Source organism: Bombus fervidus, chromosome 17 (genome assembly GCF_041682495.2).
Source record: "Bombus fervidus isolate BK054 chromosome 17, iyBomFerv1, whole genome shotgun sequence".
NCBI classification, from domain to species: Eukaryota; Metazoa; Arthropoda; class Insecta; order Hymenoptera; family Apidae; genus Bombus; species Bombus fervidus.
In genome coordinates this window covers 3683332-3699085 of record NC_091533.1, presented here as the reverse complement: position 1 = coordinate 3699085, position 15754 = coordinate 3683332, and the positions used below count along the sequence as shown (strand labels likewise).

At 28.6% G+C, this 15754-nt stretch overlaps 3 protein-coding genes across 4 annotated transcripts; 1 reads left to right on the top strand and 2 right to left on the bottom strand.

The window, feature by feature from the left end:
* Nucleotides 1-269: 269 nt before the first annotated feature.
* On the bottom strand, nucleotides 270-4878 carry LOC139996163 (uncharacterized). Of its 2 annotated transcripts, XM_072020326.1 has the most exons (3): nucleotides 4223-4878; nucleotides 4031-4144; nucleotides 270-3950 (listed from the first exon to the last, which is right to left on the bottom strand). In XM_072020326.1, exons 1-3 carry the CDS (start codon nucleotides 4310-4312, stop codon nucleotides 696-698), a joined length of 3459 nt encoding a protein of 1152 aa, XP_071876427.1. In that variant the 5' UTR covers nucleotides 4313-4878; the 3' UTR covers nucleotides 270-695. The 2 variants fall into 2 exon arrangements, with proteins under 2 accessions (XP_071876427.1, XP_071876428.1); XM_072020327.1 differs by lacking the exon at nucleotides 4223-4878 and having other exon boundaries at nucleotides 270-3919.
* Nucleotides 4879-5352: 474 nt separating this feature from the next.
* On the bottom strand, nucleotides 5353-8471 carry LOC139996165 (transcription initiation factor TFIID subunit 6). The gene is made up of 8 exons (XM_072020329.1): nucleotides 7836-8471; nucleotides 7419-7737; nucleotides 6928-7331; nucleotides 6634-6837; nucleotides 6337-6519; nucleotides 5996-6212; nucleotides 5603-5925; nucleotides 5353-5525 (listed from the first exon to the last, which is right to left on the bottom strand). The coding sequence occupies exons 1-8, from the start codon at nucleotides 8013-8015 to the stop codon at nucleotides 5433-5435; spliced, it is 1923 nt and encodes a 640-aa protein (XP_071876430.1). The 5' UTR covers nucleotides 8016-8471; the 3' UTR covers nucleotides 5353-5432.
* A 221-nt stretch (nucleotides 8472-8692) lies between these two features.
* Nucleotides 8693-15601, top strand: LOC139996267 (uncharacterized). The gene is made up of 22 exons (XM_072020521.1): nucleotides 8693-9429; nucleotides 9537-9739; nucleotides 9825-9983; nucleotides 10043-10310; nucleotides 10381-10508; nucleotides 10566-10835; nucleotides 10914-11038; nucleotides 11099-11196; nucleotides 11269-11399; nucleotides 11473-11612; nucleotides 11762-11809; nucleotides 12446-12527; nucleotides 12996-13134; nucleotides 13253-13455; nucleotides 13539-13694; nucleotides 13807-14068; nucleotides 14145-14272; nucleotides 14327-14599; nucleotides 14677-14801; nucleotides 14862-14959; nucleotides 15034-15164; nucleotides 15229-15601. The coding sequence occupies exons 1-22, from the start codon at nucleotides 9333-9335 to the stop codon at nucleotides 15367-15369; spliced, it is 3405 nt and encodes a 1134-aa protein (XP_071876622.1). The 5' UTR covers nucleotides 8693-9332; the 3' UTR covers nucleotides 15370-15601.
* The last annotated feature ends 153 nt before the right edge of the window (nucleotides 15602-15754 follow it).

Below are 15754 nucleotides of genomic sequence, written 5' to 3'. Positions count from 1 at the left end.
ATATATATGTATATATATAAAACTGAGCCACAAAAATCTTTGCGTCCTAGATTAAAAAATCAATGAGTGTATATATCGTTAAAATAGAATGTATTTAATAATTTAAAAATTAAAGAATATTCCTTCGATGTATTTGTTTTATTTGCATATAATTATTGACTACTTATTGTTGATATTTATCTTACTGATTTTATATACATAAGTATTTCATATTTAATACCTATCATGTGTCGTATTTTCTTAGGTATTTTAGAAAATGAAAACAAACATTAATCAAAATCTTAATTGAATTTTATTTTCTATACAAGAGAGTAAACTGTGTATATATGAATTTTTATGGAGAGGACATACTATTCTGCTCCACAAAATAACAATACAATTCATTTTTCAAAATAAATCATCATTTCATACAATTAGTATTGTTTATATTAGTTCTAGTTTTTACTACTGATTCATTGATCACAAAAACGTAATGAAAATAATTAGACTAAGTCAAATATACAATTGAATAAAAGATTGGATCTAATTGCCTTACAAAAAGTATATTGCATAAATTGCATTAATAGCATCAAATATTACAACTATCAGTGGAAAAAATAACTTAGCATTTTGTTAACAGCCTTATTTTGGCAGAAAATCTGTATATACACATACGTGTGTGTAAATACAATAGTACAATATTTGTTACAGTCTATTTACCAACCTATCCAATATGTATCTTTATTTGTTACAATCTTTTTCCACCCATGCCATGGTGATTCTAGATCTTGTTCTAATAGTGAATTATATGGTTCTTTTTCTAAAATCATTTTATTTAATTGTTCAGTATACATTTTTGAATTCAAAGTTTTATCTCTGGTAGATAAAGAATTTTTGTCCTCATCCTCAATATCTTGATATTGTAATTCATCATCCATATAAACGACAATATCGTTTTCCTCATTTGTGTATTTATTGTATTTTTCGGTAACGCTTTGTCTTGGTACTTTGTTTCTTTTATCTTGACTGTTAATACCTTCATCGCTATTACTAAAATCAATTGGTTTAAATCCTATTGACCTTAAACGAGCAATTTTTAGATCATTATCCGGGATGTTAACAGGTACAAATGCAGATACCCTTTCAGGTGAAAATTTATTTTTTTCTTTTGCACTCGAAGTATTGCTACTTAACGATGCATTTGAATTTATGGGGTGCTGTAAATTAGATGCAGTTTTTGTACAAGATACACATTTTTCTGTAGATGATCGAAATGTAGAATGATGGCCTCTATTTTTATCACCTAACTTTGTAGTTTCATATATTTCAGATTTCATATCTTTAAAATCACTACCGTATTCTATTTTAATAAAAGTGTATTGTTCATTACGAACATTATTTTGCACGAAATCGTTCAATTTCAGATTCTTTATTGCAGGTTCTTGAAGGAGAGAACATTGAGTAACAGCATCTGTTTTACATGGTTTTGAAATTTCTTTTTTATAGCTCTTTTGCAATTCTTCGTTAATTTTATTGCATTTTGAATCTCTGCAAATTGTTTGCATCAATTTTCTTTTTCGATCTTTAATCGTTGTATCGTTATTTTCTACAATTTTCACATTTTTCTTTATATATCTTGATCTTTTATCCTTGTCTCTCTTATTATTATCAACGTTATCATTGTCATTATTTTTCATATTATTATTATTATTATTATTATTTATAGCCGGTTTTGCAATATAATTCTTATCTGTTTTTTTAGAAGTAGTGAGATTCTTGCCAATTTTACTATGATTAAAATTTAATGTTTTTGACATTTTAACATTCCTAGTTTGACTTTTAACACGTTTACAGTGAGTTATCTTTGTAAGTTTATTTCTATCTTGAAAAGTAGATCGCTCTGAATTAACTTTACATTTGTTCGATGTATACATTGCACTATTAAAATGTTCACATGATTGTTCTGTACATTTGTTAATACAACGCAATCTTCTATATCGTGGACCACGTATCTTTGGTCCAATTTTTGCATCTATTAATAAATTTGTAATTTCTCTTATTTTTTTTTTATTTATATGTTTCTTTATTGAAGAATCAATTTTTCTCACAGCTTGTAAATGTATTCTTGCTCCTATTGTACTTCCAGAATTCTTCTTAATATATCTTGTTGAATCTGACAGTTCTCTCTTTTGTACTGTTTTTTTTTTTATACTTTTATTTTTTAAATTCTTGCAAATATCCGTTTTCTCTCTACTTTTTCCAGGATACTCTAAGATATCTAAAGACTGTACAGTTTCTTTTTTAAACTTTTCATTATGTATTTTATTATATTTTAGCATCTCTGACTTATTCGTTGTTTTTCTAGACAGTTTTCTGCGTCTTCTAAATTTGTAACATCTTGATCCATTTAAATCATCTGAAATAACTTCAAATTTAGTCCTTTCTTTCATTTCTTCTTTACCACTATTTCGAGTTACTATCTTATCTTTGATTTCTGGCTTGGTTGTTATTGCGTCTTCTGTTTGTAATGCTACAGATTGTTCCGATGTTAACCCTATCATATTACCCATTAGTAATTTTGATAAAGGATGGTTTTTGCTGTTAATCAAATGAACAATTTTATCTGGTGGCAATGAATCAATTGATTTGAATTGCTGTAATTCTTTGGATACCATTTTATGTGGTGAAATTTCATTTTTATACATACAATTTGTCATGTTTAACATATTAGTTGTTGTATTCGATGAATTTACGATATTGTTACATACGTCTTTGGAATCGTTAGTTATTTCTTTATGTGTACTATTGCATTCAAGTCTATAACAAGAATTTAAACTTGTATCATTTGTATCGCTGTTTATTTCTGCATTGACACCTTTAGGAAATTTTATTTTCATTAATTCTGGTTTTACAGTGTTGAGAGAAATATAATTAACACGCTTAGGAAATTCATTTGATATGATTGTTTGAGCTTTACCATCTAGATTTTTATTTTTATCTTTGTTGGATAAATTCCAACTTTCTATGTGTTGATTAGTTTTTACAATATTAATCGCTTTAACCGTTCTACAAAATAGTGATGAAGTATTCTTCTTACTATCGTTTTGTGTGCTGTGAGATGAATTATATAATCCTGTACGTATAGAAATATTTGTATTATGGGATTTAGATCCTTTGTTTCCAATATGAGTTAATGATTTGTTTTCTGGCATAATAGGCATGTTTGGTATATTTATTGTACACTCTGTATTAGTATTTAACTTTTTAAATACATGGCGAGTCACTATTGCACTTTCAATTACACCTTTCTTTGTTTCATCTACCTTTTTGTTTTCAATATTTTGAGTTTGTAAAAATCCATCCGAGTTTTCATGTTTCCCTTTTTGAATTATAAATTCAGAACCATGTGAATATTTTTTAAATTCATACATGTTTGGAGCAGAATTTTTTAAGCAGTTTTGTAAAGGTGTAGAAGAAGAATGTGAAGTAGATAGGTGATTACTTATAGCTAAAGGAGCCGGTTTGGTACTCCACGATGGTGGCTCTTGATCGTTTAAACGTGACAAAGCAAATTTATAATATTTTATAGAATCTGTATTTACACCTATCCAAAAGTTTGTTACAATGTACAAACCATCATATCTATAACCTGTTTTAGGTGCAAAGTCATTGAATAAATTATAGCTTCTAATTAATCTCACTGGTACTTGATTTTCATAATTTTTAGTAAGCGGATCTTTTTCTAATATACCAACAGAATATTTTTGTCCTGTAAGAGTAAGAGAATTACCCAAATCTACATCTTCATTTAGGTTAATATTTGAAGTACAAATTGAAGTAACTCCAAATGGTCCATTTTGAATATTTTCATCGAAGGGATCATGAACACGATCTCTAGAACAATCCATACGGATACCCCACCATGAACCAGATGGAAATCCTGAGATAGGTCCATATATATGACTTATAACCTGACATAAAATATTATAAAAGGACTATAAAATTTATATAAGATGACCATATACTAAGGATAATGTCAAGTGAAGCTTACATTGTTTTTACACCAAGAATTTAACTGCACTCCGTCTTTAGTTGCTTTCATTTGACAGATGTAATTAAGTCTGATAAACAACTTGTCATAATCTTTCTTATGTTTAATATTTATCTGAAGAATAGTTGATACTATTATTAATTACCAGTGAATAATATTATTAGAATATAAGTTTTCTCATGCAGTACTTACTTGACTTTTGAGATATGACTCCTGTAATATCTTTTCATTTTCTTGAACAGTGTTTGCAAAAAAGGTTATTAAAGCATCATTTGTAGCCATTTTATAACAGGCAATGAATAAAAATATGTGTACTGCATATATAAACAGTTAATTACAAACTACTTTTTCACTTATGTTATTTTTTAACAAATTATATTCTTACAACCAAAATCTTAAAGATATATAAAATTGCTCCATTTGCAATATCAACATATTTCATATTTCATAATTTTATATAAAATATACATTTTATCCTTTAAAGAAAAATTGATGTATGTATTTCTACTTGTTTTCTAACCAGCATTTTGATTCTATTTCGTAAATTAAACATAAAGCAAATTCTTTCAAAAACAAATATGGCGTGGGTACTTTTATTTTCTCTGCGCATCTAGTTTTATACATCGATCATTATTGCGTCGTACGTATGAAATAAATATGTCTTCTTAACAGTGCACGCTTATCACTTTTTTTCATAGCAGTCAACGTCAAATAAATATACAAAAAACTCAATATTACAAACAATGATTATGATAAGAATATTAGGACTAAATAATTTTACGATTTGTTCACATGTATATGTATTCGAATAAATCGTTTCACTTGAGGGGAATACGCTAAGAGGGGAAAAATACTCCTTCCACAGAGTAATATAGTTCTAAATTACCTATATATGTATATAGCTTTGGTAACATATACATTTATTGGCTAAGAAATGTGTATGAATTTAACTTAATTTACATAGATCAGATTATAAATGCATTATATATGAAACAGGCACATTATCATACAAACATATTTATTTTATATTTATATATATACAAGTATATACATATATACCAATTTATACATGCGATCTGTTTATTATAATTATAAATTGTATTTATTGATTATGAATTGTATAATTAAAATAGTAAATAAATAATTAAGATTAATTACTTTCACTTTCGATGACACTTTGAATGATGAAGTTCGTTTAAATATACATTTTCAATTTTTTAATGTGTAATTTTGTATATTTTTTTTGTTTTTGATAAAAATATATATATTTATATATCATTTTCATGCTCATAACAAATTTTTTATTTTCTTACAAAAGTAAATTAAAAAGTATATTAACATCAAAAATTAATTTTTGTACAAATTACTAGAAATTGAATGAACGAAATGAATTTTGGCATTATTACTGAAAAGAATGTTCTTCTTTTGGACTCAATGAACATTCAACATTTTGTTGTGTAACAAAAACGTTCTGTGTTTTTGCTGTTATGTTCCCCTGTTGCAAATAATTTTCACAATTAATAATCCAATTAATTATATTTTATGATTTTTACCGCTATATGTTATACACACCTGAGTTACTGTAGTAGTGCCGTGACTACTACTGGGCATACAAACAACTACCAATTTTGGTGCATTACTTTGTATATGTGCTTTTTGTTGGGTGACATTGGTTTGGCCTAGTTTAACTTGCTGTTGTTGCGATTGTTGTTGTTGCTGCTGCTGAGGTTGTTGTTGTATTGCATTAGTGTTAATACTTGTAGCGGTTGGTGTTTGAGATCGAGACTGCAAAATAACGAATTTTTGTCCTCCAGCTGTAGTTGTTCCACCAGCAGCTCTACTTGTTCCAAGCATAATTGTACGTCCAGTTTGTTGCCCGGGACTAGAGCTCGTCACTAAATAAAAAATGAAGATATCTGAAGTAAAAATACTCGTCTAACTTCATGTTAATAGAAACAATATTACCAGCTTGTACGATGGTTTTTCCAGTACATGTAGGACCTTGTTGACTTGTTGTTAAAGCTGTAGTTGTGGATGCAGTTGTTGTTAATGTTGCTGGCTGTGTACGAGCTTTCGCAACGGCTGCGCACAATGCAGGGCCTATATAACCATAATCCTGTTTGTAATCTTCTACATAATCTGGAGGAGATCGTATAGTCTTTAAGACGGGAGCTACCGATTTCTGTAAATTCCATTGCATATTTTTCTGTTAGGCTTTATACAGTATAATAATATATTAGCAAAAATAGCTAGGAAAAATACATATTAATACAATAAAATTTATACTAGTAAGAAATTATATTCACCACTAGTAGAGTCTTTATATGACCTGCTCCATTTTTATCTACACTTGATAGACCTGGTCCTTCAATACATGATTCAATACGTTCGGAAACAGATTTAATTTTAGGAATAACTAATGCTTTAATTACTTCTGGACCTAGCTCACAGAGTCCTTCAATTGCTCCATAAAGTGACGCCAGTGGAGTCTGAAAAATTTGTTGTCATTATTATTATTATTTTTATTATTACCATTATCACTATTATCATTGTTATTTCTGTGTTTCTATTTCTGCTATTATTGCTTTAGTATACAATTATACCTGGTTATTTTTTGCTAAAGCCTGGCTAAACATTCTAGTTACTCTAGTTTGTACATTATTGGTAGAAGTATTAAAATTTTTGCAAATTTGAGCCATAAGGCGTGATGCAAAATCGCGAAGTGCCCAATGATTATCCACTTCTGGCCTCATACATAATTGGCGTGAAACTATACATGTGGCGATAGATGGTATTAATTCATGTAACTATAAAATATAAGATTAATGAGTATTAATGCATACGTGCATGTATACGCACACTCTCCCCTTTCCTTTTATATAATAATTAATACATACATATTTTTCTAAATAAAGGCTGGGATTGTCCAAGAGAGCTTTAACCATTCTCATTAGATAAATTAGAAGAGCAAGATGGTTTTGTACTACATTAACACGTACACCTTCTGCAATAAAAGTGCACATCCGTGCTAACATTTCATGTAAACCTGGGTCAGCTGAGAGGGACTGCAGTGCTTCTGCTCTGCGTGCTTCATCAGATCCAACACATGCTTCAGTAATTTCTTTATAATATAATTGCTGTTCAACGCTTAATTCATGAGTGGCTAATTGTTTGACATGAACTGTTTCCACATTACGTAATTTCTGACTTTTACCACCACCACCTGGTTTCCCAACACCAATGTTCTGACTTTTGTTTGTAAGTTTACTTGTTGGATCAACACTTTCTAGCTTTTGAACATCTATTGTATTATTGATTAATTAATAGATATTACTTTTAGTTAACATAATATTGCAAAAAGGATAGTTTTATGCTATTGAATTACTACCTTTAGAAACAGGAGGTGGATTTTCTGGTATTGTAGGCTGAACACCATCTATGCAAAGCCAATGAGCACGTAGTGTAATTTCTAAAGGTAATTTAGGCCATGTTTGTCCACCAGACATTGATATAACTTCATTAAGGTCAATTTCTTTTTCTTCTACAAAATGTAATTCACGACCACCACCAGAAGCAAAGCGAAATGGTACATGATCCTTGGCAAAAAACCCATATGTGGGTTCAATATTTTTTATCTTCAAAGCATGATCTATATCATGTGTTGTCATTCGTTGACGTTTGCCATGTCTCATAAATTTAGCAGCATCCTTTACCAACATTAGTAATCTCAATTACACAACTTTAATATTATATGTAAGGAATAGGAATTATTTATAATTGGATTATAATTTGGAGATATACAAACCTGTATGATTTCTTTAAGTCTATAACTTACATCCTCCGCAAGATCTTTTGCAGCTTCATCTGGGAAATTTCCAACACCTATACTTTCTGCAATTACCTTTATTGATTCTTGGGACAAGGTAGTTCCATAAATGGAGTCGCTTTCATTCATCTTTAAAGTATCTTGGTCATTATATTCCATATGAGATGAATAAAAAGTTATTCCTTAAAAATAAATGATCGACAATGTAAACACTGCTTACTGTAAAAATATTATATATAGATAACACATTTTTGGACACAGCTCATAATTTTCAATCAACCATACAATATAATAAACTCTTTTGTTATTATAACTATAATCTTTTGTATTTTAGATTTAGTCTCTCATATCAAATATTAATACGGATACTGTTTAATGGTTTTGTAAATGTTTACCCCAAATAAAACTTAAGCCACTACAATTGGTTAGTAATTTCTGACGTAGTAGAGTACTGCTTTATTCCAATAAAGCTATTGGTCAAGCCACATTTTGTGACTTCAATAAGCTACTTATTATTTATTCACTTGTATAATAGCAATCTGTATAAATATGTATACACATTATAGAAGTATAGAATTTTATGCTTTATTTATGATTATAAGAAATTCTATCTCTATTTGTAATTACATAGTAGCAGATAGTAGTAATTACATAGTATAATGGTAAAAGTACTTTAGTTACAATCGCTATCAGTCACCTACCAACGTTATAAGTTTTAATCTTATGTTGGTATTAGATTAGATTGGTGACATTGCAAGCAATATTGAAACGGTGAAGGAACCTGTAAAATATTTAGCTGTGGTTAGACTCAAGCTTTAATAAAATATTGTGAAAAAATTGTTAAAAATAAGAAAGAGAACAGTGTCATGATTTAAAACCCGCCCTATAATTTGATACTCTTTTATGATTCTTTACCACTTTATACTCATTTAATTTTGTAAATTACATATACTAATATGTAAAAAAATTCATTTGACGAAATTTGCTATTATACATTTTTCTGTCATAAAATTTGAGGAATCTATTTTTATTGTATTTTCAACATTACCGATGTAGCAAAAAATAAAATTATGCTACTAGTAATGATCGAAATTAAAAACTGGATATGATTCTGAAATTACAGTATCAGCTATAGAGTATCACACTGACATGATATGTACTATGTACATTATCTTTGTTTATATGAAAGACGGTTAGAAGTTTTTTTTTTTGTTTTTTGTTTAGTTATAAACATGTGTATATAGTGCGAAAATTTTAAACAATTTTTAGGATATTATTACAAGATTTAAATGAAATCAATTTAATACAAATTTTATGACAATTCTTCGTTTAGTACATTTAAACACTTTTTGTTATAAAATTAAAAAAGTATACAGTGTTTGATTGATAAGCAGTGATAAAAATTGAAATTTAAATACGTTATAATTTTATCGAATTACATTAATAGTACCTTCACATCGTATTAAAAACATAAATATGAATATAAGTATGTATTATGACTTGAAGAATTGGTCAATATTTAGTTTATTAGAATCAAAATTTATATCGAATGTCCGTATGGCTATTGTATATGGTAATATTTATTTTTTGTATCAGTTTATTTTTTTGTATAATATTGTATTTGTATAATATAATATGTATTGCAAAAAAAGATTTTGTTCATTATTTTTGCTTAAACAGGTAAGGCAGCTAATGAAACCTTAATTGTAACGAAGGATGATATGGTGTATGGTATAGGAAACAATACCTATGGATGCCTTGGAACAGGTGATACTCATAGCACTATTTATCCAAAGAAAATTGAGGCATTATGTGGTAAAGGCGTAAAAACTTTTGCATATGGCAAAGGTCCACATGTCTTGGCTCTCACTGAGGAAGGAAAGGTGTTTGAAAAGATAATTTTATTACATCATTAATATGTAGTATAATGTTACATTATTTAATTTAATAATATAATTTATGTGAAAGGTATATTCATGGGGTTATAATGATTATTGTGAATTAGGAAATAGAACTACCAACGAATGTCTAACTCCAACACTTATATCCTCAGTATTGAATGATGAATTTGTTGTTGATATAGCCTGTGGGGGTCATCATTCTCTTGCACTAACGAGTAAAGGAGAGGTAAAATGAAAATATTTGATCAGAGCAGATCAAATGCAAAATTGATACATCTATTTTAGATATATGCATGGGGTCACAATGTATCTGGACAAGTAGGTTGTGGTACTATCCTTAGTACAGTTCAACCTATACCAAAATTGCTGCATATTGCATTAAATGGCAAGAAAGTTGTTCACATTAGTTGTGGAGACTCATCCAGCGTAGCGGTTATGGATAACGGAGAAGTTTATAGTTGGGGTCATAATGGTGTTGGTCAACTAGGAATTGGAAATTGTACTAGTCAAGTAGAGCCGCAAAAAGTAACGTCATTTGCAAAAATAGTAATAGGTAATATTGATCGTTTTTGTGAATATATGAATATTAAAACATTGTTAATAATATGTGTTTTAATACACAGAAAAAGTAGTTTGCGGTTACATGCATACTTTAGCATTGAGTGATGAAGGTGTTCTTTATGTTTGGGGAGCTAACAGTTATGGGCAATTAGGTCTTAATACAGACTCAAATGTTTGGACACCAAGAAAGGTAAAAATTTATTTTGTGTATGTACTGTTAAGTTGAAACTAATGAATATTTCTGTAGCTGCAATTACCCGAAATGGGAAGAATATTAGACATAGCAACTTCGCATTATCATCACATAAGTCTGGCTATGTGTGAAGGCAATCGGATATTTATGTGGGGTCAGTGTCTAGGTCAGAGTATTAAAGTTCCAACACTCACTCCACTAAAATGTTTGTATGATGCTCTTGCATATTATGCGTTTCCATCTGTCATGCATCAGCCACTTATTTTTCACAATGATGAAGAAGCAAATATAGCAAATAGTCTAAAAAATGCCTTTGATGATCCAGTATGTATTTTTTTATAAACAATAACATGTTTGCTGATTTTATCATACTTTTATGCCATCTCTTGCTGCATGTTAAAGACCACTAGCGATCTTGTAATTCAAGTACATGGGAAACCCATTCATGTACACAAAGCTGTTCTGAAGATACGCTGCCATTACTTCAGAACAATGTTTCAAGAGCATTGGGTAGAAAATAGCCAAAGGTAAAACAATTTTTCCAACTTGCACATTTATATTTTCACTAATATAATTACGCATTGTAGTATTATAGAGCATGAACAATTTTCCTATGACGTATACAAAACTTTCTTGAAATACTTATATACTAATGAAGTTGATATATCACAAGAAAATGCATTAGGTAAATATTTTTTTATTTTTCATAGAAAGAGAGCGTCTAATAATATGTTTTATAATATCTTTTTTTACATAGAACTTTTAGATTTAGCTAATGTTTATTCTGAAAATCAGTTAAAACGACATTGTATACAAATGATAAATAGAAAGATTACGGTTACAAATGTCGCTTATCTATACAGCATATCTATTCAATACAGTGCTAAGGTAAATAATATCTCTTACTTATTTTTTTAATACAAAATACAATTAAAATATTTGATATATTATAAATTTATAGGAATTAGAAGAATATTGTTTTAAATTTGCCTTAAACCACATGACTGCAGTAGTACAGACAGAGGATTTTGCGAAACTAGATGAGAGTACAATGAAAACTTTCATAGTTAGAGCTGCTCAAGCGGGTATTTTTAAAACTTAGTTCAAAGTGTTTATCACACAAAGGAAATAATACTATATAAATAATTCGCATTGTTATGCTTCAAGATTAAGCAGATATTACTTCCAAATATTCATATTTCTTAGAGTTAATATTTTTAATAATATGTAAATTTTGTATAAATGTATAGTTTTTTAATTGCAGAACATTTGTTTTGTATTACTACATTTTTAGAATTGTGACAGATTATTTATGATAAGCATAAGAAGTTACTTTGTATTTTAAGATTTTAATAAAATTCAAGATATGACATTTTTTATAATTGTTCTTCTTTTGTAATTTACTTCTGCATCTTTTTTATCTTATTAAGAATTTATTAAAGATTCTATTAAGATGTGAAAGTGAATAAACTATCATCAGAATAATGAAGCTTGCTGGTACTAGTTACTTTATTATAATTTATTTTTAGATCTTTAAGATAAATTATCTTCCATAGCTATAGTTGAATCAAAGATCTTTCTGATTGAACTGAATTTAATGAAGAATTCTGGAACCATTTTTGAGGAGGGGGGAGGAAAGTGTGAAAGTGCATACATATGTATATAAGTCTTTTGTATATAAATTTTATAAAAATTGTATATAAATTTTTTAATCTTCTTTTATAAGATTTAAAATTTGCTTGTGACTTGTATTTTAATATTTCTATTTGATACTATAATCTAAATAATTAAGTTCTCATTAATTATGTACCTAACAAGTTTTTTAGAATGTGACATAACATTTTTATATTTTATTACTCTTCATCGTGATGATTGCTTCTATGAGAGGAGGGGTCTTATTTATATGTCAAATTATATAGGTAAATTCGTGTTAGGAAAATTTTTCCGGAACAGTGCGAGGTAAAATGCATAACCTTAAATAATGACGGATCTAGAGGAGGGATGATAGGGATTAAGGTGAATATTCGAATGTCACTAGTAGACAGCGAATAGTTGCAGCTGCAGTAATTACATTTTGTTTACCATTACTGTTTCGTCTCATTGAACAGACTGTACAATAGTGTTTAATGATATTGTTTACAAATTTATTCAACGAGATTGACAAACTATTGATATATAAAACGTGAATACACATGTTAGTAAGAGAGTTTATTTATCATTGTTAATACCAGTTAATATTTACCATATTATACTTTATATCGATTGTTTATATTTTAGAATTATTCATAGTGCAGAATTTAAAGAAGAGTATACTACATTTAATTCATAAAAAAGAATGAGAAAAAATTATAGTACTCATAAATGATTAAGTAAAGAAATGTCTAATAAAAGTTAGAAGATTAAACACCGGAACTACTAAATAAAATTCAAATTATATTGAAATTATTATTAAAATTATATTGAAATCAGTTTGTTTTTAGAAATTTAGGATATATATATATACATACATATATATATATATATATATATGTAAAGATGTTTCTTTGGGATTTGAAGAATTGGCCAATTTTTAGTTTCTTAGACTCGAATCATGTTTCAAAAATTCATATGGCACTTGTATATGGTAAAATGTCTATTATTTCTACCTTTATTTTTATTCTTGTTACATATTTTATATCTTATTGTTACATAAGAACAATATTCGTATATGAATTTATGAAATATTATGTTTCATTAAACAGGTGATTTAGGTAATGAAGCTTTAATTATAACAAGGGATAAAATAGTATATGCTCTAGGAAGTAACACTTCTGGGTGTCTTGGAACTGGGGATGCTTGTAATACTTTTTATCCAAAGAAAGTTGAAGCATTATGTGGTAAGGATATAAAAACTCTTGCATATGGTAAAGGTCCACATGTCTTGGCTCTTACTGAGGAAGGAAAGGTATTTGGAATTTATAAGTCTTTATTACAATATTAATAAACAGTTTAATGTTGTATTATTTAATAACATGATTTTTATGAAAGGTATATTCATGGGGACATAACAGTCACGGTGAACTAGGAAACTGTTCTACCAATCATATGATTCCAATGCCTGTAACAAGAAATTTAAGTGATGAATTTATTGTCGATATAGCTTGCGGGAGTCATCATTCTCTTGCATTAACGAAGGAAGGAAAGGTTAGATAGAAACTTAAAGCTTTTTTTAATAATGACCAAAAATTATATATACAATAATTTACTATATATATATCTAATATATATATAAATCTATATATATATATCTATTTAGGTGTATGCATGGGGTGAAAATACATCTGGCCAAGTAGGTAAAAGTGTTAACATAAATGAAAATACACCTATGAAAGTGAATTCCACATTAGCTGGCAAAACAGTCATTTGTATTAGCTGTTGTCAGTCATCGAGCATGACAGTTACGGATACTGGAAAAGTTTATGGTTGGGGTTGTAACGATGTTGGTCAATTAGGAATTGGAAATTATGTTAATCAAGTGGACCCCTGTAAAGTTACAATGCTTATTGGTGTTGTAATTGGTAATATTATCTTTGTTTAGAATATATCTAAGCTGAATATTTTTTGAATACTGGTAATACGTTTTTGCATTGATAGAAAAAGTAGTTTGTGGTCATTCACATGTTTTGGCATTGAGTAACAAAGGGGCATTATATGTCTGGGGTGGAAATAATTATGGACAGTTAGGGCTTTACATGAAGACGAACATCTGTAGTCCAGTACAGGTAAAATGCAATATGATTACATTAATGAATGAAAATTAATAAAAGTTTTTTCAGTTGAAACAAGAAATGATGGGAAGAGTATTGGATGTAGCAACTTCACATTACAATCACATAAGCATAGCTATGGCAGAAGGTAATCGGATATTTATGTGGGGCGAGTGTTTGGGACAAAGTATCACATATCCGGTACTCACTACTTTAGGATCCGTACACGACGTTTTCGCGCGTTATGCATCACCTAGCGTTATGCATCAACCACTTGTTCTTCATGACGAAGAACCAGACGTGAGTTTAATAGATTGTTTCAGAGAAGCATTTAACGATCAGGTATGTATTTATACAGTAAAGAAATATCATTTCTGACATCGTTATTTTCTTGAAACTGTTCTCTTTGTCATTTGTAGACTACGAGTGATCTCGTGATACAAGTACGAAAAAAATTTATTTATGTGCACAAAGCTATTTTAGTAATACGTTCTCAATACTTCCGAACGATGTTTCAAGAAACATTGACCGCAAATAATCAGAGGTAGGTTTGTTGTTTTAACGAGTATCTAGATTCCTTAATTGTTACAATCATTCATTGTAGTGTTATAAAACAACAAAAATTTTCTTACGATGTATACAAAGCTTTTTTGAAGTATTTGTACACTGACGAAATCGATTTACCTCTGGAAAGTATACTAGGTATGTATTTCATTATTTTTTCCCCGAGACTTTATAATGTGGTTTGAAAATTATTTCTGGTTTTTGTGGATAAGAACTTTTGAAACTAGCGGTTGCTTATTCGGAAAATCAACTGAAAAAACGCTGCATACAAATAATAAGGAGAGGAATTACAGTTGAAAACGCTGCTTTTTGCTACAGTATAGCCATTGAGTACGATGCTAAGGTAAATAAAATTTTGTGGCTTTATTTAAACAAAGTCAGTGCCATTAATTTTAATATAATTCTAGGAATCGGAGGAATACTGTTTCAAATTTGCGCTAAATCACATGACTGCCGTAGTACAAACAGCAAGTTTTGCTAAATTAGATGAAAGTACGATGAAAAATTTTGTAATTAAAGCTGCTCAAGCTGGTGCTTTTAAAACATAGTTTGTAATATATCATAATTATATATAATGTAACATATTAATTTTATTGTATAATAAATATTATACAACATTTAACTGTTTCGTGCTAGAAAAATTTGTTAAATACTGTACCTAATACACATTACTTGCGATGATAAGGTTACTGCAACATGGGGTTTCATACGATTAGATTTTTCATTGTAGTATACTATTTGTGCATAGAATCTGAAATAAACGTTTATTATTTACGTCAATTTACCCGTCAATGAATCTGTTTATTAATGAATTGTACAATTAACGAAGAATAGGAAAGAGTAAAATTTTATAGTGAAGTTAAAAAGCGATATACTTTGATGTTTAAAATATATCATCAATTTTTTGATAAAAGGATATATGGTCAACAAAAT